This window comes from Asterias amurensis, chromosome 9 (genome assembly GCF_032118995.1).
Source record: "Asterias amurensis chromosome 9, ASM3211899v1".
NCBI classification, from domain to species: Eukaryota; Metazoa; Echinodermata; class Asteroidea; order Forcipulatida; family Asteriidae; genus Asterias; species Asterias amurensis.
In genome coordinates this window covers 18,705,943-18,732,277 of record NC_092656.1, presented here as the reverse complement: position 1 = coordinate 18,732,277, position 26,335 = coordinate 18,705,943, and the positions used below count along the sequence as shown (strand labels likewise).

The 26,335-nt window shown below is 39.1% G+C and overlaps 2 protein-coding genes across 8 annotated transcripts in view; both read right to left on the bottom strand.

Moving 5' to 3' along the window:
* Positions 1 to 10,752, bottom strand: part of LOC139941329 (rho guanine nucleotide exchange factor 28-like) — a 127,031-nt gene extending 116,279 nt beyond the window's left edge. For all 7 annotated transcript variants that reach the window (XM_071937765.1, XM_071937766.1, XM_071937769.1 and 4 more), the window contains exons 1-2: positions 10,599 to 10,752; positions 6,916 to 7,165 (exon numbers count right to left, since the gene is read on the bottom strand). In XM_071937765.1, coding sequence (XP_071793866.1) covers positions 6,916 to 6,928 — 13 coding nt within the window. In that variant the 5' untranslated portion in view covers positions 6,929 to 7,165; positions 10,599 to 10,752. The remainder of the gene's footprint in view (positions 1 to 6,915; positions 7,166 to 10,598) is intronic.
* A 773-nt stretch (positions 10,753 to 11,525) lies between these two features.
* On the bottom strand, positions 11,526 to 25,425 carry LOC139941866 (transmembrane 6 superfamily member 1-like). Its single transcript, XM_071938501.1, has 8 exons — positions 25,078 to 25,425; positions 23,990 to 24,087; positions 20,692 to 20,795; positions 19,507 to 19,705; positions 18,831 to 18,929; positions 17,850 to 17,942; positions 17,016 to 17,135; positions 11,526 to 15,552 (listed from the first exon to the last, which is right to left on the bottom strand). Exons 1-8 carry the CDS (start codon positions 25,268 to 25,270, stop codon positions 15,367 to 15,369), a joined length of 1,092 nt encoding a protein of 363 aa, XP_071794602.1. The 5' UTR covers positions 25,271 to 25,425; the 3' UTR covers positions 11,526 to 15,366.
* Positions 25,426 to 26,335: the final 910 nt, after the last annotated feature.

The window sequence follows — 26,335 nt, the reverse complement described above, 5'->3', positions numbered from 1 at the left end:
CTGTGCACTTGCTAAATGTGGTGGCTGTAAGCTTGACGTGTAACCACAAGAGTCTGACTACTTTTCTAGATGTGTGTCAGCGTTTTGCTGGTCCAGTGCCAATTTTGAAAAATTGTGAAAACCAGTCCCTCTGTTCTCCTGCCGGCTAGTTCAGTGTTTTAAAAGCTGTCATATTTCATTTGATACATGTATATTGACTTATTTGAAAAGCTAACAGACTAGTGAAAAAGCAAGCTGACAGACTAGTCAAATGACATGCTGACTCAACCAGGTCCTGCAGGCCAAACCCTGTATATATCCATTGGCAAGCAGTCCAATACCAGCCAAGTTGGACATTCTGACGTTACTTTTATTTCCTTAAATAATCAAATCTTCCTGTATTTGTAGAAGTCAAACAAGACACTCCTGCTTGCAATACAATTTGGAGGGTACAGGTTTGAATATATCAAGATATGTAACTTTCCACTTTGCAAGTTACCTGCGTAGTACGAAATCTCAACCTCACATTTAACCACTTGCAGCTTGTTTACAAAAAAAGTACAGCCACCAGTCACCAAACAGTCTCAAATTTAGGGTTTTAGAAAACAAATCTCTTATTAGGTGCCACACTCATCAGTGTCATATCGAGGGAGTCGCCCACCAATCCTGACAGGAGGGGATTTTGGCTGGCTTTGGATGGGACCCCAAGCTCACGTGGCAGTAGATTGGCCAAATGCCAATCAAATGTCTGTTTGTTGGGCCTTCAAAAATCTGCTCAACTTTGAGGGCCTTCCCATTTGGTTCTTTTAAAACAAAATATAAAACCAAAAACATTGTGGTCTGTGGTACACGTGTACAAAACAAAAAAGTGCCTTCACATTCATTGGAAGTTCAAACATGACTACAAAACCAGTTTAAATTTGACTGAAATCAACAGAGGCAAAGCATGGTCTCTTTAAACTTGGAAAAAGGTCAATAGTAAAGAGATAGTAATAGTAATAGTTGTTTCATTTGTCTTGTTTGGGATGAGCCGTTCTTTTAATTTTTAGTCACAAACTTTGCTTTAAATTTGACACTGATTTGACATGATACACCCATTGGCTTTTTGACATATTTTCCAACTGCATAGAATGTTCTTTCCCCAAAGAAAGAAAGGGTATACATCAGCAAGAACGATGTCACCCACAAATTGAATCAGCCTTGGCTTAGGGAATGCACCCTTGCCAATTTTGCACTTAATGCAAACTTGATGCACTTAAATGTAAATGACAGACATTGATGGACACTGGTGTTATTTTGACAGTATGTAAGGAACTGCAAAACTAGACAAGATTTGTTCGGCTACAAATGCAAACACTTATTACTGGCAAAATTCTTGTTTCTGAGCTGCCTTGTACAACAATGTTTTCAGGAATGTTAAATCAGTCCAAACCAGTTTTAACAAGTTGGTTGCCCATAATGGCATGGTGTTTTAATGGGGGAAAAACAAGCTTGTGAAAGAAATTTCTTGTCCAAAATCTAGTGGTATATCTGTAAATGTAAAAGTTCAGCCCTTTTTAAGGTCTATCAATAATCATACAATATGTACATTTATTTGTGATGACCTCTAATTTATGTAAATATACACAATGGATAGCTTCTAAATAAAGAGGAAGGTTTATTTATTTGTTCAATGAGGCTTGGCAATCTGAATAACTATTATTTGGAATCAGTGACTGACAAAGAAAGGAAAGGTTCTGTTTAGACCACTCAAGGCAAGTTGCTTTCGCATCACGCTCAGCTCTCAGGGCATACAACAGGTTCTTTGTAATTGTATACTGGTGGTGCCACAGAGAATCAACTTGTTTAAAGTTGGCTCGACTCTTGACTGGTGGATTGGGTTCCCAAACCGGGCGTAAGAAATCAGCGTTCAGAACTTCCTCTTTCTATGTGAACATTAATGTATGTGCATCAAAACCTGTCCGGGATTACGACAATTACACAAACGACAAATGTACACACAATGTACCTCGCATCATTAAAAAACCAACCCCGAAAACTTTGAACCTTAATTGGGCACAAAAGACTGCAGGCTAACTCAAACATAAAGAACCCCCGTCTCTTTTCCTTAATTTTCCCTAAAAATTTCCTTCTTCCATTGGGTTAACAGAAGTGGACATCAAAGTGGAGATTTGCGAGAGTTGGGGTTTAAAGGTAGGCGTGTGTTTATCCCTGAAGCACGGAGGGAAGCCTGAAGCCTGAATACTGAACTCACATCAAATCATTCCAAGACAATACAAGAACGGTTGCTTGAATGCTACACCCTTCAGAATACCTCTTCAATAGTTGCGACCTTTTGATTTGACAAGTTCATACCATGAGTTAGAGAAGCTGACAAAGCACCACACAATGCACGTTTAACCATAGAGAAAGGGTTTTACACCATGTCCGCACTCATGTTGGTGGTTTGTATATAGTAGGGTTAGTCAAACATAGTTGTGTATGCATGACTGCACCACTCATGGAGCTATGGTGGGAGCCTATACCATAGTGTCCGAATACAATGGCTGTGACCATGTCAACATGTAACTGTCTGCTTCTGTCCTTACTCTATGATTCTACTGTGCTGTAGGATGGGTATTCCCATGATAGGGTATTCTCAAATGGGCAATGCACACAATGACATCCTAACCATCAATGTCAGCTCTATCTAGTACTAGTAGTATACAAATATTGACTGCTTCGAGTGCTATGGTTAAAACTATGACTCCCGAGGTGATCCACGGAGCGTTCTATTTTCCCGAGGCGAAGCCGAGGGAAAATAGAACGCTCCGGGGATCACCGAGGGAGTCATAGTTTTTAACCATTGCACAAGTAAAAGCAGTCAATATTTGTTTTATAACACCCCAAACATTTCTAAAACCTGTATTATTATTATTAAGTTACAGACCTGAATGCTACAATCCACGGACGACGCGAACACAGATTGCAAACACTTTTACCTACTGTGTTGCATGTAGTGTCGGACAATCCGAAATGGTTACAGACTATTAATTTATCATCCTCGTACACGCAACGGACGTCTGGGTACTGCACGCCGTGTGCTAGTCTGTCGGACTAGCGCACGGCGCCATGTGCTAGTCTTCGGACTAGCGCATGGCAAACCGACGCTCTATCACACGGCCGTCGTCTAGCAAAACTAAGACATGTCATGTGACGCGCTCTAAACCAATGAGCAGGCACAATACTTGCAAGGGGTGTTATAAAACCCATTATCATTCTTTAAAGCCATTAAATACACTTTCGGTAAACAGTATTGTCCAAGTCCCACACTTCGTGTATCACAACTAATATATAAAATAACAAACCTGTGTGAGAATTTAGGCTCAATCGGTCATCGGAGTCGGGAGAAAATAACGGGAAAACCCATTCTTGTTTCCGCGCGTTTTGCCGTGTCATGACATGTGTTTAAAATAAATCCGTAATTCTCGCTAACGAGAATTTATATTGTTTTAATGTTTTCTCAAAAAGTAAAGCACTTCATGGAACAATATTTCAAGAGAAGTCTTTCACCATTACCTTCTGTAATCCCTGTAAATTATTTGTAAATCTGTGAACTTTTTTTTTTTTCCCTGTACCGAAAGGGTATAATGGCTTTAAAATCTGTGTCAACATGTACACGTAATTGTACGATGATGGGTATTCCCATGATGGGGTATTCTCAAATGGGCAATGCACACAATGGCATCCTTAACGTCAATGTAAATCTATATCAAGTAGAACCCATTCTTATTTATAAAATCTTTGTCAACATACTGTACGATGACAGGTAATCCCATGATTGGGTATCCACAAATGGGCAAGAAGAAAACAATGGTATCCCTATCATCAATATCATCAGCTCAGTAGAAAACATTCTGATTTTTAAAATCTTAACTTCAAATTAAAGCCATTGGACCCTTTCGGTACAGAACAAAAAAAAAAAATTCACAGATTTACAAATAACTTACAGGGTTTACAGAAGGTAGTGACGAAATACTTCTCTTGAAATATTATTCCATGAAATGCTTTACTTTTTGAGAAAACAGTAAAACAATATCAATTCTCGTTAACGAGAATTACGGATTTATTTTAAACACATGTCATGACACGGCGAAACGCGCGGATACAAGGGTGGGTTTTCCCGTTATTTTCTCCCGACTCCGATGACCGATTAAGCCCAAATTTTCACAGGTTTGTTATTTGATATAGAAGTTGGGATACACGAAGTGTGGGCCTTGGACAATACTGTTTACCGAAAGGGTCCAATGGCTTTAACTCAACGCAGCACCCATAGCAATTGCCTTTGCTTCTGCTGTTGTGCCCCAAGTTACAAAGTTCCAATAGAATATAATATTCTTCCCAGCAGAAGTGTATATTATTTCCAGAGGAAACTTGTGCCCCTTCAAGAGCAAGGGTCAACCTTGGAATTGACCGAACAAGCTTTGGATTTCAGCTTGGTCTCCTGCCTGTGTGGAGAGAAATCACCCCCAAACATTCATGTTTCAGTTCACTATTCAACGCCTGTACACTTCACATCTGTTGCTGTTTAGAAATTTCCAGCCAAAAGGGTCACTACCAAAATGCTATAGACCTTGGGTGTAATGGGCTTATATCATTCAATACTCCCCCACATTCTGCCTCATGCACTGAGACTGAGAGACGTACACATGGATCGTGCTTTCTTCCCTAAGGTCGGCAGGTTAATGTCGACCAATAAAGACATCCTCTAGAAGCACGATTGGGCAACATTGTTTTTGAAATCCCCCACACAGGTCTAATCTGATAAAAACTAACCAAGTGCTTCCGAGAATGACCCTTTTTTTTCAACTTGAACATTTTCACAGTTTCGATGTTGATAAAAGGTAAACTACAACGCTATGCAAAAATAGTGAGCAATGGGTGTGGTTGGAATCGGACTGATAGTATTGTATGCTCGTTGGCTCAGTGCTTAAAGGTCACATTACAAATGTTCATGTTTGTACACTGCATCACAATGTACTAATATAATTGGAAGCAAAACTCAAAGTCCACAAACTTTACAAAAAAGGTTCTTTGAAAATCCCCTCTTAGGTGTGTAAAGCAATCACTCTGGAGACGAAAATTAATCAATCACCATTTGCCAGGAGCTCCTAAATATGTGAATAAATTTTAACAAATCCTTACAAAATTGTTAAAATAAGGGTCTCTGAGCCAACACTGGGTGATCAGCTATAACGCATACAAAAACAGTCGTTTTAACTAGTTTTGGGAGCTTTTGTTTTGTTTAGGATTTTTTAGTGTTTTTTTTTAAATCATCAATTACACACGCTCCATTATATGCCCAACTTGAAATCAAACACAAAACAATAGCAAGATACAAAATGTATGAGTCAAGTCCAGGATCCACACGCAACTCTAGGGGGACATTTTTGCCCCACACTGTGTATGCCATTACACAATTTAAGGCCCAGCCAAATATAAAGTTAGTCTAGGAATAGCCACATATTTACATGCTGTTTGAACACCGGGGGATTAGGAATTTAGCTGTATTGTGTGACGTTTCAAATATTTTCTTTCCTGCCAAATTTCATTTTCAATGGCAAGAATAAGCTCAGGTAGGGCCGACTAGGTCTAACATTCTGCAGTGAAAAACATTGTGTGTAAAACTGGGGTCAAAATTACTTTCTTGAGGGTTAATTGCTTAAAGAGACATCTTACTTAAATGATTTTGTGAGACAAAGTGCCTTATGGAAAAACTTGCTAAAACAGATGCAAAGTGCTTTCTTTTTGTCTCCTTTTCTATCTTTCTCTCTTTTTTTGGGGGGGGGGTCCAGCTAGACAAGACAAATCAGTAGAATGTTCACCTGTTCTTGGTTCCACCATTTTAATGTGAAGCTACGCACGTAAAAGCAGCGGTCTTTTACAATTTACCATAAGTATACCCTGCCTTTAAACAACCCAGCTGAACCACTCTGAGAAAATGTTTACTAGTCCTTGGTTTCCTGTTGGTTTTTCTTGTTGCTGGCACTTTACTAGTTGTCCACTTTAAAACAGCGAATATTGAGCAGCAGTTCATAGTCCAGATGCAGAGCTAGTTTGTAGGCTCTCAACGTACATTTGTACATTATTTGACCTTCTCATAATTTGCAATAATAAGTAGTATGTATTGCACAACAGAATAATACTAAATTCAAAGTCCCTATACCACATTCCATGCTTTTTCTCTGGACAAGGTCCAACAACATAAGGTATTTACTCTTAACAATGACTCTTTTGTTTTCTCATTGTTAGTTGTACCTTGAGGTTACAAAAGGGCTGCATTTTCTTTGACAATGTACTGTCTGCAAACAAACTGTGCATGCCAAGAGTCCATCTAATAGAAACTTTATTGAAAGAATTAATTGCTATGTACACATTGTTTTCTGCGATTTACTGGGTTTTTTTTTTTGGTTTTTTTTAATGTCTTTTGACTGTGCAAGTTTCATATGCATCCAAACTTCCTGGACCAAGTTGGCCTAAACTATATCGAGTTTCACGTGCGCAAGATTTTGTTTCTTCAAAAGCTTGATTTTCTTGTTTAAGGCTATTGAAGTAATTGTTTTGTTTTGAAAGTAAAATAATGTTGACAAACCAATGAAGAAAAAGTGAAATGTGACGTCAGTTTCCGATTATTTGTAAACATACGATTAAACGTAATGGTTGCACAAACTTTGGGTGTGATTCACAATTTCTTAGCATATGTAGACCAGAACTATTCGGGTCGAGAAAAGATCTGATTTCATTTTTTTTTAAATGGTCTTTAGGCCTATTTGTTTTTAAGGGCACCACAGCAATTGTAGTGGGAGCCTTGGGTTATTTCGAGGTTAGCCACAATATTTCTGCAGTTTGGTTAGAAAAACATTAGCTTAAATTTACCAAACAGGTCAAAAAGCTTACCTTTGTTACGCATGTTGTCAGAAGCTTCAATCCAGAGTAGCTACATGTACGTATATTAAATCCAGGAACTTCCAGGAAGCAAAACGAATAAATCCGACTAGTACTGGGCAGACCTTGGTACTAAGAAGAACAAGTGTTTTCCTACAGATCGGATTGGTATTATCCCCGTAGTGTCCGTCGTGTTCATCATTTCCTTGGTGAACCCTTGTTTGAAAAGCCTCAAGTTTGGTGTATGATGACCTGTAAACGTCTGTAGCATGAGAGAAAGTCAAATGGATGACCTTGTCAGTGGCTTAGATCTTAAAGAAGAACGCAATAAGGAGACAATGCATCCTGTATTAACTTCTTAACTCTCATCATATCCTTGTACTATGTCCCCACTAGGAAGGGATCTTAAATAGACCATAATGGCCGAATATTCCCAAACATGAGAGACTGGCTTCAAAATTCTACGAAAGATTAACAAATTGTAACAGCCAGTTGAAGCCAGTGGCTGTATGCTATCACGCAATTATCACAAAACTGCACGTTCACCAATAAAACCATGAAAGCCGGTTCTCTTCAAAAGTAAAAACATATTGGGCGGCCTTTTCGTGGGGGGAAAAAAGCCTTCCACCTTCCCTTTTTTTTATGGCAGAACCAAAACATAGGAAAAATAATTATTCCTAGGCCATTACGCTTAGCTGCTTCGTTCATTTCCCTTTCAATTACCCTCTACCTCCAAACCCCCCCCCCCCCATCTTCTCAATAACCTTCCCCCATCAAAATCAAACTACGCCTACATGTACAATACTAGATTACCTCAGCCACCAGGGCCAATTATTTTCCCAACCCTCAAATCAAAATTTGATTATCAATGTAATGACACAACAAACAAAAAGGGAACCTCAGTTCTACCCTTTTCAATAAACATGTATCCACTGTTTGACCTGGAATATTTCGCTAATAACATCTAGATGTGTACAAGGACATGGACCATCAACATTCCACAAACTATGCATGCATTATGTACACAAAGTATTGACCCAGGTATATCAAATGGCAACTGGATGCCATTCAGTTCCTATCACACACGCAGTTTTATTGGACCTGGTTTTACAAATAATAGACTATTTACTGTGCTCAAAGTATTGTTAAAAGATGTCCCATACAGAGACTAAGGGAAGCACTGCAGACTCCATAGTGCAAGTGTAATGCACTGCTAGTACTGTACATATACACGATTGAAATGCAGTTCTGCAAATGCACAATGCAAACAAACCAACAGGGAAATACATGTTGTTTAGTATCTATTATCATGGAGGTTTATTGTAGTCTGCAATGTTGTCTACAGTGTGGGACAATGTCAATAGTCAATAACCAAACATCTTTCCTACATGTAGAACATTGACAACGTGGCGAAATGTTTTCAGGCATTCCTTCAGGCATGGAGATAATGTTTTTTACAACCCAACCCAATAATTTATCAATCCAATGAGATTAAATTCTTCTTTTTGAAGATATCAAAAAGATGATGCATTTAGAAACTCCAAAATATATGGGTCACAATTCTGTAGACTCGGCAGGTAGAAAATTCTTTCCACTGAAATCAATTTATTATGTAAAGTATTAATTTTAAAACTTGTTGCTATAATAATAATGTGCAGTTGTTCCATGTTGCAATATCTTTATTATTTGTAAAGCACAACAACCAGTGCTGACAACAACAATCACAAGAATTGTATCTAGGGGCCAACTCCCAAAAGCTGTTTAGCAGAAAATACTACTTAACAAGTTTCTTGCTATTAAAGAGTGGCGCACCAGTAAAATAGTGTAAACTTTGTGGAATGTTGGCTGGTTAACTTATATCTGGTAAGCCATATTTTGCTCTGCTTAGCAAGTTTTATGAACATTTATGAAATTGAGCCATGGTTGGTTGTCTTTGTGGAGTGAATTTATGAGCTTAAAATGTTGTGTAGCTCTATGAATTGGACCCTTGGTTGTCGTCACTGAACCACCTCATACAAAGTTAACACAAAAATCAATGGAAAATTGATCTAATGGGTTTACAATTATAACCGTAGCGTAAGTAGGGACTGTGGAAAAACTCTTACGTGTATTCTGTGCATTGGATTGAACTGCTCAGAGGTTTAAAAAAAATAATAATAAATCAGGACCCAACTTCAAAGTGGTTCTGCTTAAAAGCAGATATTATTACTTTTCAGAAGCAGAAATTATAAGCAAGATACCAGTCACACATGTACATTGTAGTTTAGCTGGTTACCTCATGCTGGTAAACATAGTTATAGAAAATGTATTCTGGAGGCCATGGGGCAGTCACTAGACTGGACTGGTACCTGTAGTAGTTCAGAGAAATGTAGAGGTCGGTTTCTACACACCACATTCAAGATTCACATCAGAACTTTTTAGGAAATTACTAAAATAGAGAGCTATCCTTTACATCCGTGTTGAATTATCTCCGCAGTCTGGTGGCAAGTTTAAAGGCCCCCTCGTGAATTTGAGGGTCCAGTTGAATGGTTTAAAACAGTGCTCTGCCTACTGCGTCGTCATGTGGTCAAGTGTCAGGTTTGCTGCTGATGCATTATGGGTAGTGGATGTAAATCAACGACTACAGTGTCCTAATATTTCGATCGTGATGGATGGTTTCTCTGCTGATTGACAACTTAAAAATAATTTTCAAAATAAATTTGCAGCACAACAAATGATTGCGAGTACAATGTAATGCCTGGTGTTGCATCTTGTTTTTTTTTTTGTTATTTTGGGGCATTGTTTGTGGCTGGATTTTCTACTACATGAAAATTATCATCAATCTTGTTCATCACCCCACTTAATAATTAAATAAAAAGGAACTGTCATTCTCCTTCCTACCAAGAACCACTGTGAATTGGAATCTTGATGTAATGCCTGTCAATTGAAACCTTAAAATTCAAAATTAATAATAAATTAAAATAGGCCTAGCTAGGAGCTTTGTCTATTTTCCTGAGAAGGGGGCCCACAAAGTCACAGCTCATTCTGTCTGCTTGCCACTTATTAATTGTATATCTGCAACTACAACAAACATTGAACAATCTAAACACCACAATCACAGAGCACAAATGGAATTTGCAACCCCCCCCCCCCCCCTCTCCATGACAGGACAGGAGCTTGTTGTTGTATTATTGCAAGGTATTCCAGAATTAAGAGGGTTACAACGAACAACAATATGCAAGCAAAATAACAAACAAAACAAAACAAAACAAAACAATAAGTAAGTGTGTTTGTGTTTCGCAGAAAGAACTAGCTCTGGCCTGGGAGCCTCTGCTCTGCTGAGCTGAGCTCACTGTCTGTACTTAATTATTAGGCATGTGCTGTCATCTTCCACCACCACTGACTCCAAACCTTAAACACCACCATGGATGCTTAAACGTTTGCACGAGAGATGACACCTCGGCACCTCCACTCTACCTGGTGCTTAATGATGGTCGAACCATGGTCGAACCGATCCTGATCCGGCGATAGTGTGAAATGGTTGGCATGTCCATCCAGCAGTAAGTCGGCGACATTTCCCCCGTACCGTAGCGCAGTGCTGTACGCTACCCCCTGCATCACTCGCTCTCTCCACAGTCTAGGAGCATTTTCTGCATCTAAATAGTACCCAGACATTACAAAAGAACACCATACCAATTAAACAGATACCGACTCACCTTTTTCTCACTCTATGTCATAATGTCGCACACACGTATTCCAAAAGAGAAAATTTTAAATTCCAAAATTGTCACAGCACCGGCAATTTCTCTTCGACAAAACAAAAACTGTCTTCCGCCATAAATTAATGGTATCACTTTGTAGCTGGTTTCCTTCTACCACCTAGCGGTTTATGACAATGACATAAGTGACAAAGATCGAAGGGTTGTTGAAAACCAGCTAAAAATACACCACTGGGTCTCCCGACGTCACATAACTTTATCACGTGATATAAATAGGGCAAAACTTCGTCAAGTTTTGGAGAGGGCGCCCTACAGTTTCAATGATGGGTTTCTGACAGACATAAAGAACTTTATGTCTGTGGTTTCTGAGGTCCAGAATGGTCGTTATGGGAGGAAATGGGAAAAGAAATGAGGTGTAATTATGGCCCAGATAAAGAAACCTTTACTGTGAATCAAAGCGTACAAAATGCATCTGAAGATAACCCCCTGAACCTTGTGACATAGATTACGCTTACTTTCTCAAAATTTTGCGACTGAGGCGTAGATTTCCTCCTCCAACTGAACCCCTAACAAACATTCCAACAAACAAACAAACAAACAAACAAACAAAACCCTGACAAACAACCCAACAATCAAACAAACAAATGCTCTCAGGCAAAGACCTCGACAAGTCCAGCTTCCTGGAATTCCCCACTAATCACCCCTCTTATAATCTCTGAATATCAATATTATAATTTGTTGATTGATTGAGTGGAGATTAAGTATTGATTGATATTGATTGATTATTTTTAATCCCTAATGCAAAATTCATACTACTAAAAAATAGTATGATGAGTACAAAATATGCCATTAATCAATAAAACAAACAGGTATCTTTCAAATTATACAATACGCGAATATCACAGCTATTTTATTGGAAAACTTAATCAAATCATTTTAAAATATTCACCACTTCTAAAACTTGAACTCATTCAATATATAAAAGCATTATATTCACTTCAATTCAATTTTATACAAATCATTTAAAATGCATATTTTTACACAGATCATACAATGCAACAGAAAAACATATCAAAGAAAAAATTCCTCAAACAAAAGCACCACCGATATTTACTAATTAAAACCACAAACTTTAGCGAAAATTTTGAAACACTTATAATTGCTTTAGTTTAACATAATAACATATTAATCTTGTCAGTAAAAACTAATTGCAAAATGCTGTCGCGGGTAACTTCCAAGGGTGACTAATTGTGCTAGTTTGGAGTAATTAGGAAAATCTGCTCCGAGCTTACAACCGAATTGTATGCTTATGGTAACTAAAGTATTGTCCACTTATAAGGTTAACAACAACTTCATAGAGCTGCGTATAAGCAGAACCCAGGTCAAAATTCCAGTTGAACCTAGTTAACTGGGGTCAACTGGTTCAACTGGATAGTGACCAAACTCGTCCATTTTCCATTTTAACCAACTGGTTTGAACTAGGTTTAACTGTGTTCAACTAGGTTGAAATTATAAACCAGTTGGTCTCTGTCCATTTTTCCATATTAAACCAACTGGTTTTAACTGTGTTTAACTAGTTTATCAACTGGTTTCAACTAGTTCCAGTTAAACCCAGTTTAACTAGGTTCAACTGGAATTTCAACTTTGGAAAATACTGCTTAGTGATTCCAAGATACCAATACAAAAAGGTACAAGTGCAAATGCATTTGTAAAAACTAGATAGCAGTCTCCTTTTGTTTAATTTGGAACATGAAAACCGCTGAAATTCAAAAGAGGGTTCAATTCTGCAATATTGCTACAGATATCTAGATCCTCAGGAGATCAGGCTGGTTTGTGGTTTGATAACCTGCCCTTTTACCCCTGGTTCACATCCCACCTAGATAGGTAAAATTGCAAATATATGGATAAGGTTTCCAGACCTGATTACGTGGGTTTTCCCCATTTGTTAGTATTTTGGAAGATGGGAAGGCAACAGAATTTGAGATAGCTTCACTTTTGAAGGCCTTCCCTTCGGTAAACCGCTTTGGTACAACACATTTTTTAATAAAGGTTACAACATAGAACATTGTCTTTTTATATTCTGATGAAAACAAATTCAAGATTGTTTTTTTTTATACAAATATGAATATACATGTGTCTTATAGAAAACAATTTTTACAAAAACTATGAAGTGTTATTTGAAACTATGGCAGGAATAAGCACAGGGACCAATTTCATAGAGCTGCTTAAGCACAAAATTTAGTTTAAGCAAAAAAATCCCTGCTTAGTAAAACCAGATTACCGGCCAAGACTCCACTCAATTGTTATGCTAAGTAAACAACAGCTAAATACCAGTCACAAGCAATGTATATGGCGTGAAATTTTGGCCAGTAACATGTATAAAATAAGCGAGCTATTTTCGTGCTTAAGCAAACTTTTTGCTTAAGCAGCTCTATGAAATTGGCCCCAGAAGCCTTCCTACTCATTTTCTATAACACACGTTTGTATCTTACACCAACATCAAATACAGGCCTCCAAAAACCCACGACACCAACAGCAATCACAATGGTGCCCTGTGCTTTTGCTGTGGTGCCCTTTGCAAAAGTTTTAACACGAACTTAAACTTTCCCCGTAGAAGTGCCCTTTACCAGAGGAAAATTGCCGTGTCCCTTCAAGAACAAAATTAAGGCCAGCACATAGTCTACTGTTGTCCACACATTTTGGGGAGTCAAATGGCATTTGAAATTATGGTGTGAACATGTAAATGCCGCATCACCTTAAATGTGCACAACACTGTATAACACACAGGGACAATGAATCCTAAAATGATGCAACTAAGATTATTGCGATGGTGAAGTCGGGTGAGTTTCATCAATATGCGTATTGGTCAATTGCAGTTAACAATATTAATAATCACATAAATTAAAAATGGACATTTGTAGAGCACCATTATCTACTAATTTTGCCGCTCATGGGCTTAATTATTTTGCTTAAATCATCTCAGCTGCCAGGGGAGTATAAAGTCTGTGCTGCTATATAGGCAGCTAAATCAATCACATGAACCATCTCTGTCCTCATTGGAACCCAATTACTCCTGGGCGAAGAGAAGCAATTATGTTTTGTTGTCTTGCTCAAAGACACAAGTTTCATAACTGGGATTCAAACTCACTTGTAAGATTCAAACACGTGAATACATTGTCCAAACCATGTGAATACTTAGAAGGGAATCCTGTCTCAAAATAGTTTATACAATCAACAGCTGCAGTACTTCTTACCAAGTAAGTTAGTATGGTCCATAGAGTTATATATAAGAACTAGAGGGCGCACTGGCCTATATACGCAACCCGGTATGCGCGCAGGCGGCCATTTTCTAAGTTGTCAAAACAGGCATCGCACAGCGTGTGTTTGTGCGACCATTTTGTAAGTTGACAAAACAGCATCGCGTAGCGTTCAATAAACACAAACTCCATCGTGTCTTACAATTTCAACGCGCGTTCAGAATGGCGCGCTTGTCTCCTAGTGGTCCCATTGCGTTTGTGCAAGAAGCATCACCAGTACGTCCTCTAGTTCTTATATATAACTCTATGGTATGGTCATTAACTTGTTGAGTATTTACAAATCTTTGACCCTACCTGTTATTCCATTGAAAGTATAAAACAAAATGTTTAATTAATACTGGGTGCGTTCGTTTAGCTTCCCTAGGTCTACCCCGTGGTGCTCACTCGGGTGAGCCCCTGAGAAGAGCTACACGAACGATCACTCACCGCTCTCGTAGTGACGTCGTTTACCTGGGGCCAGACCCCAAGTGACCCACTCCACAAGCAGAGCACTGGGGGCTGACCTGGGTGAGCCCCTTGAATGACGTCAAAAGCTATTCGAACTCACCGGGGCATACCGGGGATGACCCAGGGAAGCTAAACGAACGCACCCACTATTCCCCTAAACCGAATACCTTTTTCAGTTTAGAATTTTACAGGGCAGTTAAAGTGCATATCCTGAGTTCTTAAAAAAGCAACAAGTATAAACAAACACCCTCAAACTAATAACAACAAAAATTATTTTCTTATCTTAAAGGTGTTGTACAGGATTGGTACAGCTGGAAAAATAGTCGCAGACAGTCTTCATGTTTTTGTGTGATCAATCATGCATGAAACAATAAACCTGTCGAAATGCAAAATTTGTAGCATGTTTACACATTTTCCTTCATTTTGGATGCAGTTTTCTTGAGTATGACTTCATTTCATAGGGAAATATTTCACAGAAAATATATTATCTAGTATGAAATTCATAATCAGCAAGATTTGAGACTAAAATTACACAATGATTTGTGGACACTATTGGTAATTACTCAAAATAATTATTAGCATAAAACCTTACTGGGTAACGAGTAATGGGGAGAGGTTGATAGTATAAAACATTGTGAGAAACGGCTCCCTCTGAAGTGACGTAGTTTTCGAGAAAGAAGTAACTTACCGCGAATTTGATTTTGAGACCTCAGATTTAGAATTTGAGGTCTCGAAATCAAGCATCTGAACGCACACAACTTCGTGTGACAAGGGTGTTTTTTCTTTCATTATTATCTCGCAACTCCGACGACCGATTGAGCTCAAATTTTTACAGGTTTGTTATTTTATGCATACGTTGAGTTCCACCAACTGTGAAGGCTGGTCTTTGACAATTACCAATAGTGTCCACTGTCTTTAACAATCCTGTACAAAACCTTCAACCACACAAACTTTTCACACAGGCAGGAACACAACTTGTATTTAAGTGAAGTTCGTCTATTCTAATTTTCTTTATTGCTCAGTGACTTCTTGCTATTGGCTACCGAATAACATCTCCATGCCAACAGTTGTGGCATGACCAATAAAGCCACATTGATGACGAGGAAGACAGATTGGGTTTCAGCTGGTACTCGATAGATATACGGAGTGTTGCTATGGAGGGAAGCACCAATGTGGGAAATTTGGGCCTGTAAAAAGAAGAAAATATACAAACAAAATTTAATATATTTCATTAATTTCAATTTCATTTTCGATACCTACCTAATGGCGTGGGTTTTCTCTGGAATAGTTCTATAAGGCTTACCCACCACATCTACCCTTATTCCCTGCAAAATGTACCACATTTTTTTTCAATCTGGGACAATTTGTTATGCGTTTTTGCTTGAACTTCATTTCCAACCCCCACCTGTGGGCTTGAACAGGGTTACCCCCTTCACAGTCCGTAAGAATGTAGGCATGGGTATCATCCACTAGGAGCCACCTACTCCTGGGGCTGAAACAGGGTTACCCCCATCACAGTCTGTAAGAATGTAGGCTTGGGTATCATCCACTAGGAGCCTGGCTGGTAGAGCAGAATGTACTACCTTCTCTGTTACAATGCAATTATGCCGTGCTCAAGGGCACAAGTGTCATGACCATGATTCGGACCCACACTCTGCTGATGAGAACACCAGAGTTTGGGTTAGGAAACTAAATGTGCTGTAAAGCCTGTTCATATGTCCTGCGAATGTGAAGTGAGTTTTGGCATCACATGGCTGTTAGTGTTTTCGCAGTGAATGTTTCGCAGGAGTTGAACACAGTTCAACTGTTGAGAATTATTCGCTGTGAATTTGTGACATCAACATACATCTCACATCTGCAGGAAGTATAAACCGGGCTAAAAGACAGTGGACACACTTGGTAATTGTCAAAGACCAGTCTTCTCACTTGGTGTATCTCAACATATACATAAAATAACAAAGCTGTGAAAATTTGAGCTCAATTGGTCGTCGAAGTTGCGTGATAATAAAGAAAGAAAAGACAACCTTGTCGCACGAAGCTGTGTGCTTTCAGATGCAAGTTGATTTCGAGACCTCATCTAAATTTGAGGTCTCGAAATCAAATTCGAGGAAAATTACTTCTTTCTCGAAAACTACGTTACTTCAGAGGGAGCCGTTTCTCACAGTTTTTTATACTACCAACCTCTCCCCATTACTCGTAATCAAGAAAGGTTTGATGATAATAATTACTTTGAGTAATTACCAATAGTGTCCACTGCCTTTAAAGCCATTGGACCCTTTCGGTAAACAGTATCGTCCAGGGCCCACACTTCGTGTATCACAACTTCTATATCAAATAACAAACCTGTAAAAATTTAGGCTCAATCGGTCATCGGAGTCGGGAGAAAATTACAGGAAAACCCACCCTTGTATCCGCACGTTTCGCCGTGTCATGACATGTGTTTAAATTAAATCCGTAATTCTCGTGATCGAGAATTGATATTGTTTTACTGTTTTCTCAAAAAGTAAAGCATTTCATGGAATAATATTTCAAGAGAAGTCTTTCACCACTACCTTCTGTAAGCCCTGTAAGTTATTTGTAAATCTGTGAACTTTTATTTTTTTTTCTGTACCGAAAGGGTCCAATGGCTTTAACCCTAGTGAATTCATACCTGAGCTGACGCCCCAGCGTGAATAATGGCCCAGTCAGCCACCCAGGACTTTCCAGGCTTCACTAATGACCAGATGGTTGCACCGTAGTATGGGACGTAGTAAAACCAAAACACAAGCATCTGTAGTGACAGAAATAAACAGCACAGAAATTTAGTACAATTATATCACATAAGTTGGAGGCTAGTACATGAATATTTTTGGGCCCTGGAAAACAGTAGGCCGTATTTGGATATTGTCTTACTCTCTTAAGGGAAAATCGGTGAACATTGAATTGTGAATGGCTTTTCTTCTTGGAGATTGCCTGGAACTGGTTGCCCGTAAATTGCCTCGTCAACTTTCACAAGAGGCACTTTACAGGCAACCAGTTCCCGGCAATCTCCAAGAAGAGAATCCATTCACATTTGAATGTTCACATACTATGGGGATCGTAAGACACTGTTTGAAAAGTTACTAACGACTGTGCTACCAAAGTGGTCCTGCAGCATGCACTGTACATAGTTGGTTCCCTCTCAGTTGCCTGTAAAATGCCTCATGCGACATAAGTCATTTTGAGTTATGGAGGCCACAGTATTGCGGCACTATTAGGTTTGGTTAAAACAAATTCTGTGCACTCTTTCAAGGCCGAGTCACACTGCAGCGATAACAAAAACGATAACAATCACGACACAAAGATAATGCATTCTATTGGTTAATTGAGCGTGTGTGTATTCTGCGTGGAGCAATTCAACCAATAGAATGCGTTCTCTTTGCGTCATATTGTTATCGCTGCAGTGTGACTCGGCCTTTAGTGTCCGGCATATCTCGAAAAGGCTCATGGCCTTAAGGGTATTCACCTGCATCTTGGGGTATGCCACTGGGTCTTGTAGGTACGGCTCGTAGTTCTTAAGGTAAGCTTGAGCTGGGGGATAGGGGCTATCCATAGCAGCCTATGGGAATAAAAAACACACACACAAGACCTTTTATTATCAATATTTGTACTACCTAAAAAAAATGTAAACTTTGGACAGTCCCCTAACCCTAACCACTGTCCGGTGTCTTCTAGTCACCCTGCTCAATACAGCAATATCCAACACAGTTGAAAAGGCGAAGGTTTATGTGAACTGATGCCCACTTTGCCACCAGGCATTTAACTTGCTAATTGCACATAGACTAGATCCTTGCTAATTTCAGCACAGTGCAACAAAGTTTGAGATTTTAGTAGACAATTAACCGCAATCAAATACAACATCTTTTACCACCTACCAAATATACCAGGTAAATTTTTATTGTTTACAGAGTATTTGAGAATGTGCACATTTCTGCAAACAATAGATTCACCAGCGAAGAGCAAGTTCGAGTGCGCACATTTAGTCCACCAGTGGTCGACCACAGACTAGCAACGCACATGTGCAGTGACGTACTCACCAGAACGACTCGTTTGGTAGTCTAGTCAACCTTCCATCTTTTCGCTCAAGTGTCACTGGTTCCCCTCTAACTTAACACATGTTAGAATGGAATGTGCTGTTGGGACCAGTGAAGAAACCATGGGCTCGAGGCTGGTTCCAAATGGTCGACTACAGTAGTCAACCAATGGTCGACCAGCCTGGGTTCGAGTCAAAATGGTCATACTTTAGTTAACCATTGTGCACACTCGAACTTGCTCTAAGTCTGCTTCCACCTAGTGTCCCCCAAAAATGCCTGATTTTCTTTACACAACAATTTACCCAAAGTAAGATCCAAAGCATCTTGACCCGTTACCTCCAGTTTTCTAGGTCTCTGATAAGGAGGTTAGAATTACACATTGATCTTATCAATAAAGATTTCCTGTAACTCACCATGACACGGATAAAAGCTAATAATGTAGCTGCAGCAAGATACAACACAAAAATCAGATCGATTGGTCGAGACAAAATGCTGCTTGATTTGGAAGACGTCTGTTAAAATAAAGTAAAAAGATGTTTGCATTTGAACAGCAATTCTTAGGGTATCATATAAAAGTGACATCATTATGAACTCACTGACAAAGACCCTACAGCACTGATACATTGGCCATCGTAGGGCGCTGTGGCCGAGTGGTTAAGAGAATCAAATTCAAGTTCTGGCGGTTAAGTCATCGGGAATGGGTTCAGGTCCCCGTGTTGACACTTGTGTCCTTGAGCAAGATACTTTAATATAATTGCTTCTTTTTACCCAGGGTATAAATGGGTCCCTGCAGGGATAGAGAATGATATTGTGTATGAAAATGCCTTTGGAGTGCTACGGTTGTCCGGGTTGTATACTCCCCAGGGAGCTGAGAAAGATTAAAGAAATATTATTGGTCCAATGACCAGGGCACTAAGTGTAAAGCGCATTGAGACGATTATTGTGAAATTGGCTATATATACGTAAGAACTTGATATTATATCTACTATTATTATTACTATTATTCAAATGGCACATGCTTCATCTGAGTTTTTAGTGCATTTGGCTCATCACTCAATTATACAAAACACGATTGGGCCTTGGGCAAACCTTTGCGGGAGGATCTGGCTTTCTCTGATGAAGGAACTTATAGCCGGCGTAAAGCGGTAAGAAGATGTACGGAGTATTGAGGAAGAACGATGACCTGACTTCACCACCAAACTTTCCTAAGACGTTCCCGGGTAGAAAGACGCAGAGGCTGTTCATGACTGAACCGACCCAGAACAGACCAACCTCACGATAATTCTCACTGAAAATATCATTGGTAAGGAAAGCAAAAATGTGTTATTCATTGTTTCCATAAAAATTAGTTGATTTTGCAATATCTTTCACAAGTCATAAGCATTTTACAAGGTGATTTTCACAATTACTTTGTTTTCAAACAAACAAATTTATATTTTAAAGACAATTTGATTTTTTTTGTAAATTAGTTTTGGATAAAAAGCAAGTGATAAGAGCTTCTAAGATTCTTTTCAAACAGGAACAAATTTGACAATTACCCAAACAGACAGACAGAGCATTTTTATCTTTAAATATTTAAACAAACTTTTGCCATTGTTTTTCCACCGTTGACTTGGGACAAGAATTAAAGGGACTTTGATCTGCAATAATCACGGAATGATAACCCTATTTGTTCTCTTTGGTGCAGAAACCTTAAGTACTATGGTTTAGTAGGAGGAATATTATGCCCGATTTGCATTATGCAATTATTTTGGATAAAAAGCAAGTGATAAGAGCATCTAATATTCTTTTCAAACAGGAACAAATTTGACAATTACCCAAACAGACAGACAGAGCATTTTTATCTTTAAATATTTAAACAAACTTTTGCCATTGTTTTTCCACCATTGACTTGGGACAAGAATTAAAGGGACTTTGATCTGCAATAATCATGGAATGATAATCCTATTTGTTCTCTTTGATGCAGGGTCCAAATTTCACAAATCTGTTTTACAGCTGATATTGCTTAGCTGATTCAATTTTTCAAGTCACCAAGGCCCAATGTCATAGAACTGCTTAAGCAGGAAAAAATTGCTTAACAATTGTGACTGGCATCCCGCTAGTTTGTGCTTTTAAAACATTTTTTTTTTTTTTTTTACAGCTTTATGAAATTTGGCAATTCTTACTGCAGAATTTTGCACATCCAGCTCATTAAATTACACAACAGGATGCAGTAAGCGCATAATTACATGTCGAGAAGAGCCATGAAATTGCAGACGAATATGATTGACTTACTTCCAGACAATAGCAGTGACCATCATGATGTACATACAATAATGGCCGGATGCATCCCAATAATTGATCATGAGTCCATAGGCTGTGTTCAGATAAGGTTCACCCTGGATATATAAAAATAATGAATGAAAGTAACTATCGATGAGTCTAACTTGACATTTAACACAGTGTAGAGTTGACCATCTTTATGGTAAAATCAGACAGTTTGTTTAATCATGGAGGAAGGAATAGAAGGAGCTCGAACGAAGGGACTTCAAAAGTCGAACCTGCGGTACCGCGGTCGTTTAACAACACCTCGTAATCACCGACATACCTTATACAGACAATGGGCGACCTGGCGTATGTGAGTTTGCGCGTGCGCACTTGGTTTTTCACTCAACCATGGTGTCGTATGTCGTATGGATATAATACAGAAAAACAACTTTTTTGAGACCTGATAAAATTTGTGTACACTTGTGCTCACCAAATCGAAAAACACAATTGAATACCAACCAGCCTCGTGTGCTAGTACCCACATTTTGAACCACCGCTAGTGACCGGAAAGTCACAAAAAATTTAAAAATATGCCATGATGTTTCAGTGAAACACCACAAACGGTAAATGAATACGTGTATATTCACAATTCTTGTCTCCAATGATTCAACTTTACACGAAGGCAACGGTGCAGAGAGGCGGTACCGCACGTTCTGTACAAAGAAATCTAATCCTGCTCGTTAAATGGCCGTCCAGCTGGAGGTGTCCTATCTTTTTCCACTGGTCAGACAGGGGCATTGTCAGGGTATTCTTTTGTTACTCTGCGGTTTTGCGGATCGTTCGAGCTCCTTCTATTCCTTCCTCCATGGTTTAATGCACAACTATTCGTTTTGCCTCTATATTGACTGCGACAAGGGGGAGTTTCTAAAAATCTGTTTGTGCTTGGTACGAAATTACTCTGCACAAAATTACTCTGCGCAAAAATGTTGGTAAGCTTTATGCAGGTGATGAGGATATTGAAGGAGTTTGGCTTTTCAGGATTATACCTTTATCATGGCTACCACCACATTTGTACCATGGCAACTTCTGTGGTTGCACCATGGTAGTACTTCATTGAAAACTACTGCGTTGGAATAATACATTTTACTCCAACAGCAAATTATCACTTTAAGCATGGTTAAAGAAAGTCAATTATTAACGAAGCCAGAGAACAGAGTTTGTGCAAACAGAATAGCTGGGTTTGATATTTGATAAAGATGTTTGTATCAAATGACAATCTGGCTATTCAAAGCCCCTGAACAGTGCGGTCTTCCAGGCTGAAATCAATCTGCTTATAGCATTAGTGCCACAAAGAGCTGTTTATAGTACCAGCATTTAATACTCTAGGGCTTTAATGACCTTTGTCGTTGTTCTATGTGTGATATGATGGTGTTAATTTCTCATTGAAAACATTGGCAAGTGACTGAAGTAGAATTTCAAGTAATGCTGATATGGTAAATTGAAATCAATTTTGGGGTTGAACAAAGACAAATTTACTGGAGAGGGACTGGAACCTGCGACCTCCGGATTAATGTGCCGGTGCTCTACCAACTGAGCCGTCTTACCATGTTGTTGATGGTTTCCCCTATTTTGTCAGTATCTTTGTACGGGGGGGGTGCCAGTCAGTTAAAGGGTCTATGTAACTTTTGTAGGACAAAAAACACAATGTCCACAGATTTACACTAAATTTACACAGTTTGAAGATAATGATAGTAGAAAGCTTCCCTGAAAATACTACGTGCTGAGGTGCTGTAGTTTTTGGGAAATCAGTAGAACAATGTCATGAAAATAATTTTCGTCTCATGAGACGAAAATTATTTTAATCATATACAAACGTATTTTCATTACATTGTTTTACTCATTTCTCAAAAACTACAGCACCTTAGTAAGTAAGATTTGAAGGGAAGCTTTCCACTATCATTATCTTCAAACCCTGTAAGTTTAATGTAAATCTATGGACATTTTGAAAAAGTACCCAAATCCTTTAAAGCCATTGGACCCTTACGGTAAACAGTATTGTCCAAGGCCCACACATCGTGTATCACAACTTCTATATCAAATAACAAACCTGTGAAAATTTGGGCTTAATCGTTCATCGGAGTCGGGAGAAAATAACGGGAAAACCCACCCTTGTATCCGCGTGTTTCGCCGTGTCATGACATGTGTTTAAAATAAATCCGTAATTCTCGTTAACGAGAATTGATATTGTTTTACTGTTTTCTCAAAAAGTAAAGCATTTCATGGAATAACATTTCAAGAGAAGTATTTCACCACTACCTTCTGTAAACCCTGTAAGTTATTTGTCAATCTGTGAACTTTTTTTTTTTTTCTGTACCGAAAGGGTCCAATGGCTTTAAGCCATCCAACCTCTTGTACTGTAAACTTGGGTTTGACCACTGGCAATACAGCAGGCAGCTTGCATGTCTTCCGACTGGCACCCCCAAACCAAGACAAATGAGGAAGACCACAAACAATAGGGCTATATGGCTAGGTTGGTAAAACACTGGCATGTTAATCCAGAGGTCACAAGTTCAAATCCTCCTCTAATAAATGTTTCTTGCTTCCAGCCAAAAATGAAATAAATTTACAAATTCTACTTTTGATGTCCTCTGATATACTAAGAATAAGGTCCATTATCCTTCATTGAGGTGCATACACATATTCTAGCCACAAAATGGTGAAGTACCCAGTGCAACCTTTTTCTGTCATTGTATCTGTATGGATGTATGGTCAATAAGTGCCTTGATTTGCCACTTCAGAAATTCTCCAAGGTTGAGAATCTTATCTCTTCCATAATAGTGGCTTAAATTCCAGTGCAATTGAGAACAGCTGGTGGCTTCTTTAGTTTACCATTGAAGAACCCTTGCAATGCCTCTACACCATGCAAGTGTAGTGCCTTAAATTTAATAACAATAAAGAACACTTAATAGAGCGCCGGTATCCGCCTCAGGAAGGCACTCATGGCGCTTGACGAGAGAAAGACAAAATTTGGACTGAGGATTGTGTGAGTATGCTTGTTTGAACAGGTGAGATTTTAAAAGGAAGGTGTATCTTTGGAATGGCAACAAAAACCTTTGGTTGGAAGCCTACAAGTTACAACTGCATTTGTTAGTTTAAAGCATTTTGATATTTTGCCACTATTCAGGCGGTAATGTACTGGGATTCGAACCTACACTCCGCTACTGGAGCTCAAACTCGATGCTGTTAACCGCCACAACATGCATGATAAAATAATAGTATTAATCAATTATTTATAATATTAATAGGGTATAAATGAATTGATTACCTCTATGAGATAAAAATCAATGAAGTTTGCGATGAGTCCATCAGCTTGCATTGCAAGAATCAGATCAACGATGCTGGTCCACGCAAACAGAGAAAACACTGAAGGAAAAAACACAACAAAAGGGGGGTATAAATAAACATCATACATGTTTCAAAGTTAAGGCTCTTTGCAACGTTTCGCAGCAAGTTGACTTTTTAAAGCGATTCTAGTGGCACATATCGAGCCTGGAAATACGCAGAGACCACGGCCTCTGTTGCATGCCCTGCAACCGATTTCACGAAACGTTAGGATCAATCCTACTGTGTATCTCGATTAGGACGAGTAAACGTGAACGAGTAACCCGTCCTAACTTAGGATGGGTTCATTGCGTCCTACGTCTCTGAATACAGAACCCATCCTAACTTAGGACGGGTTCATATATGCGTTCTACGTCTTTGGATAAGGAACTTAACTCGTCTTAAGTCCTAAGATTAATCCTAAGTTAGGATGAGTTTGGTGAAATCGACGGCTGGTCTTGGTACCCTTTCATGAAGTGCCCTTTGTTGCAAGATGAAACTAAACGGACCGAAACTGGGTGAATTTTTTTCGGATAACTTTCCGTATGGCGCCACCACTTTTCACGATTTTTTTACAAAAAGGGATATCTCATTGAGATAAATTAGATACTATATTATTTCATATCGAATGAAAAAAGTGGTGGCGCCATACGGAAACTTTTCCATTTTTTCTAAAGGGAAGGGATAAGTTTCTGTATGGTGCCACCAGTTTTTTATTCGATACATTATAATTAAGAAGTATCTAATTAACCTCAATGAGATATCCCTTTCTGTAAAAATGAGAGAAAAGGTGGGGCGCCATACGGAAAGTTATTCCAATTTGAATTATGGAGATCAATCAGTAACTTGAATTGATAAATTTGATTGATTGGAATTTTTAAAACTTTATTCTCAATCAATAATCAACAGAAGTGAATTTAACAACAGCTCGTCAAATCGATGGTATCGATAAGTAAACAGTGACAACCTACAAAATAACATACTTCGCTGATAAATACTATTCTATGTATCAATGAAGACAAAAATACAAACCATAAAAGAACCAGTCTTTGGGCTTCGACCTCCGACTGATGAGGTAGGCTAGCGCTACGATGATCGGCAGGACCAAGCAGCCAACAGCAAACACTGCTCGGTGGTCTTTGGAAAACGTCTGCACTTGGTTCAGCAAGTAACATGTTGGAATAGCTGTCAGGGACAGTAGGAATATTCCAGTTGCAGTAGACATTGCAAATGATGTTAACACCTACTGAGTCTTAAAAACATGAAAAAGCAAGCTGGAAATGTTGGGCTTATGTTATAATGAAGCGTCCAATAACTTTTCTGATAAACGAGTGATCGATCACGATGATGCATGCGAGTAGTTTTGCGGATCGAGGTCTCGATCCATCCAGCACACTTTTGTGTGTGGTACACAAAAGTCGTACAGCGCCCTCTTACGGTATATAAAACAAACTTGTGAACATTAACTTTGGATGGGTTAGGGTTGGGTCAGAGTTTGGGTCGGTGAGTCGGGGTAAGGGTTAGGGTTGGGTTTGGGGTTAGGGTTAGGGTTAGAGTTAGGGTTAGGGTAAGGGTTAGGGTTAGGGTTAGGGTTAGGGTTGGGTTAAGGTTAGGGTTAGGGTTAGGGTTAGGGTTAGGGTTAGGGTTAGGGTTAGGTTTAGGGTTAGGGGTAGCATGAGGGTTGGGGTTAGGGTTGGGGTTATATCGTTAAGGTTGGAGCTAAGGTTAGGTTTAGGGATGCGGTTGGGGTTAGGGTTGGATTTGGGGTTAGGGTTAGGGTTTAGGGTTACGGTTAGGGCAGGGGTAAGGGTATGGATTGGATTAGGGTTAGGTTTAGTGTTGGGGCTAGGGTTAGGGTTAGGGTTAGGGTTAGGGTAAGGGTTAGACTTGGAGTTAGGGTTAGGGTTAGGGTTAGGGTTAGGGTTAGGGTAAGGGTTAGGGTTAGGGTTAGGGTTTACAATGAAGCGTCTACAACTTTTCCGCTAAACGAGTGATCGATGATATTGTGTAATGCGGATCAAGGTCTCCATATCCAGCACATTTTTTTTGTGTGGTACACAAAAGTCGTATACCGCCCTCTTGCGGTACTGTACAAAACAAACTTGTGAACATAACTTAGGGTGGGTTAGGGTTGGGTCAGAGTTTGGGTCGGGGTGAGTCGGGGTTAGGGTTAGGGCTGGGGTTGGGGTTAGGGTTAGGGTTAGGGTTAGAGTTAGGGTTAGGGTTAAGGTTAATGTTAGGTTAAGGGTTAGGGTTAGGGTTAGGGTTAGGATTCGCATGAGGGTTGGGG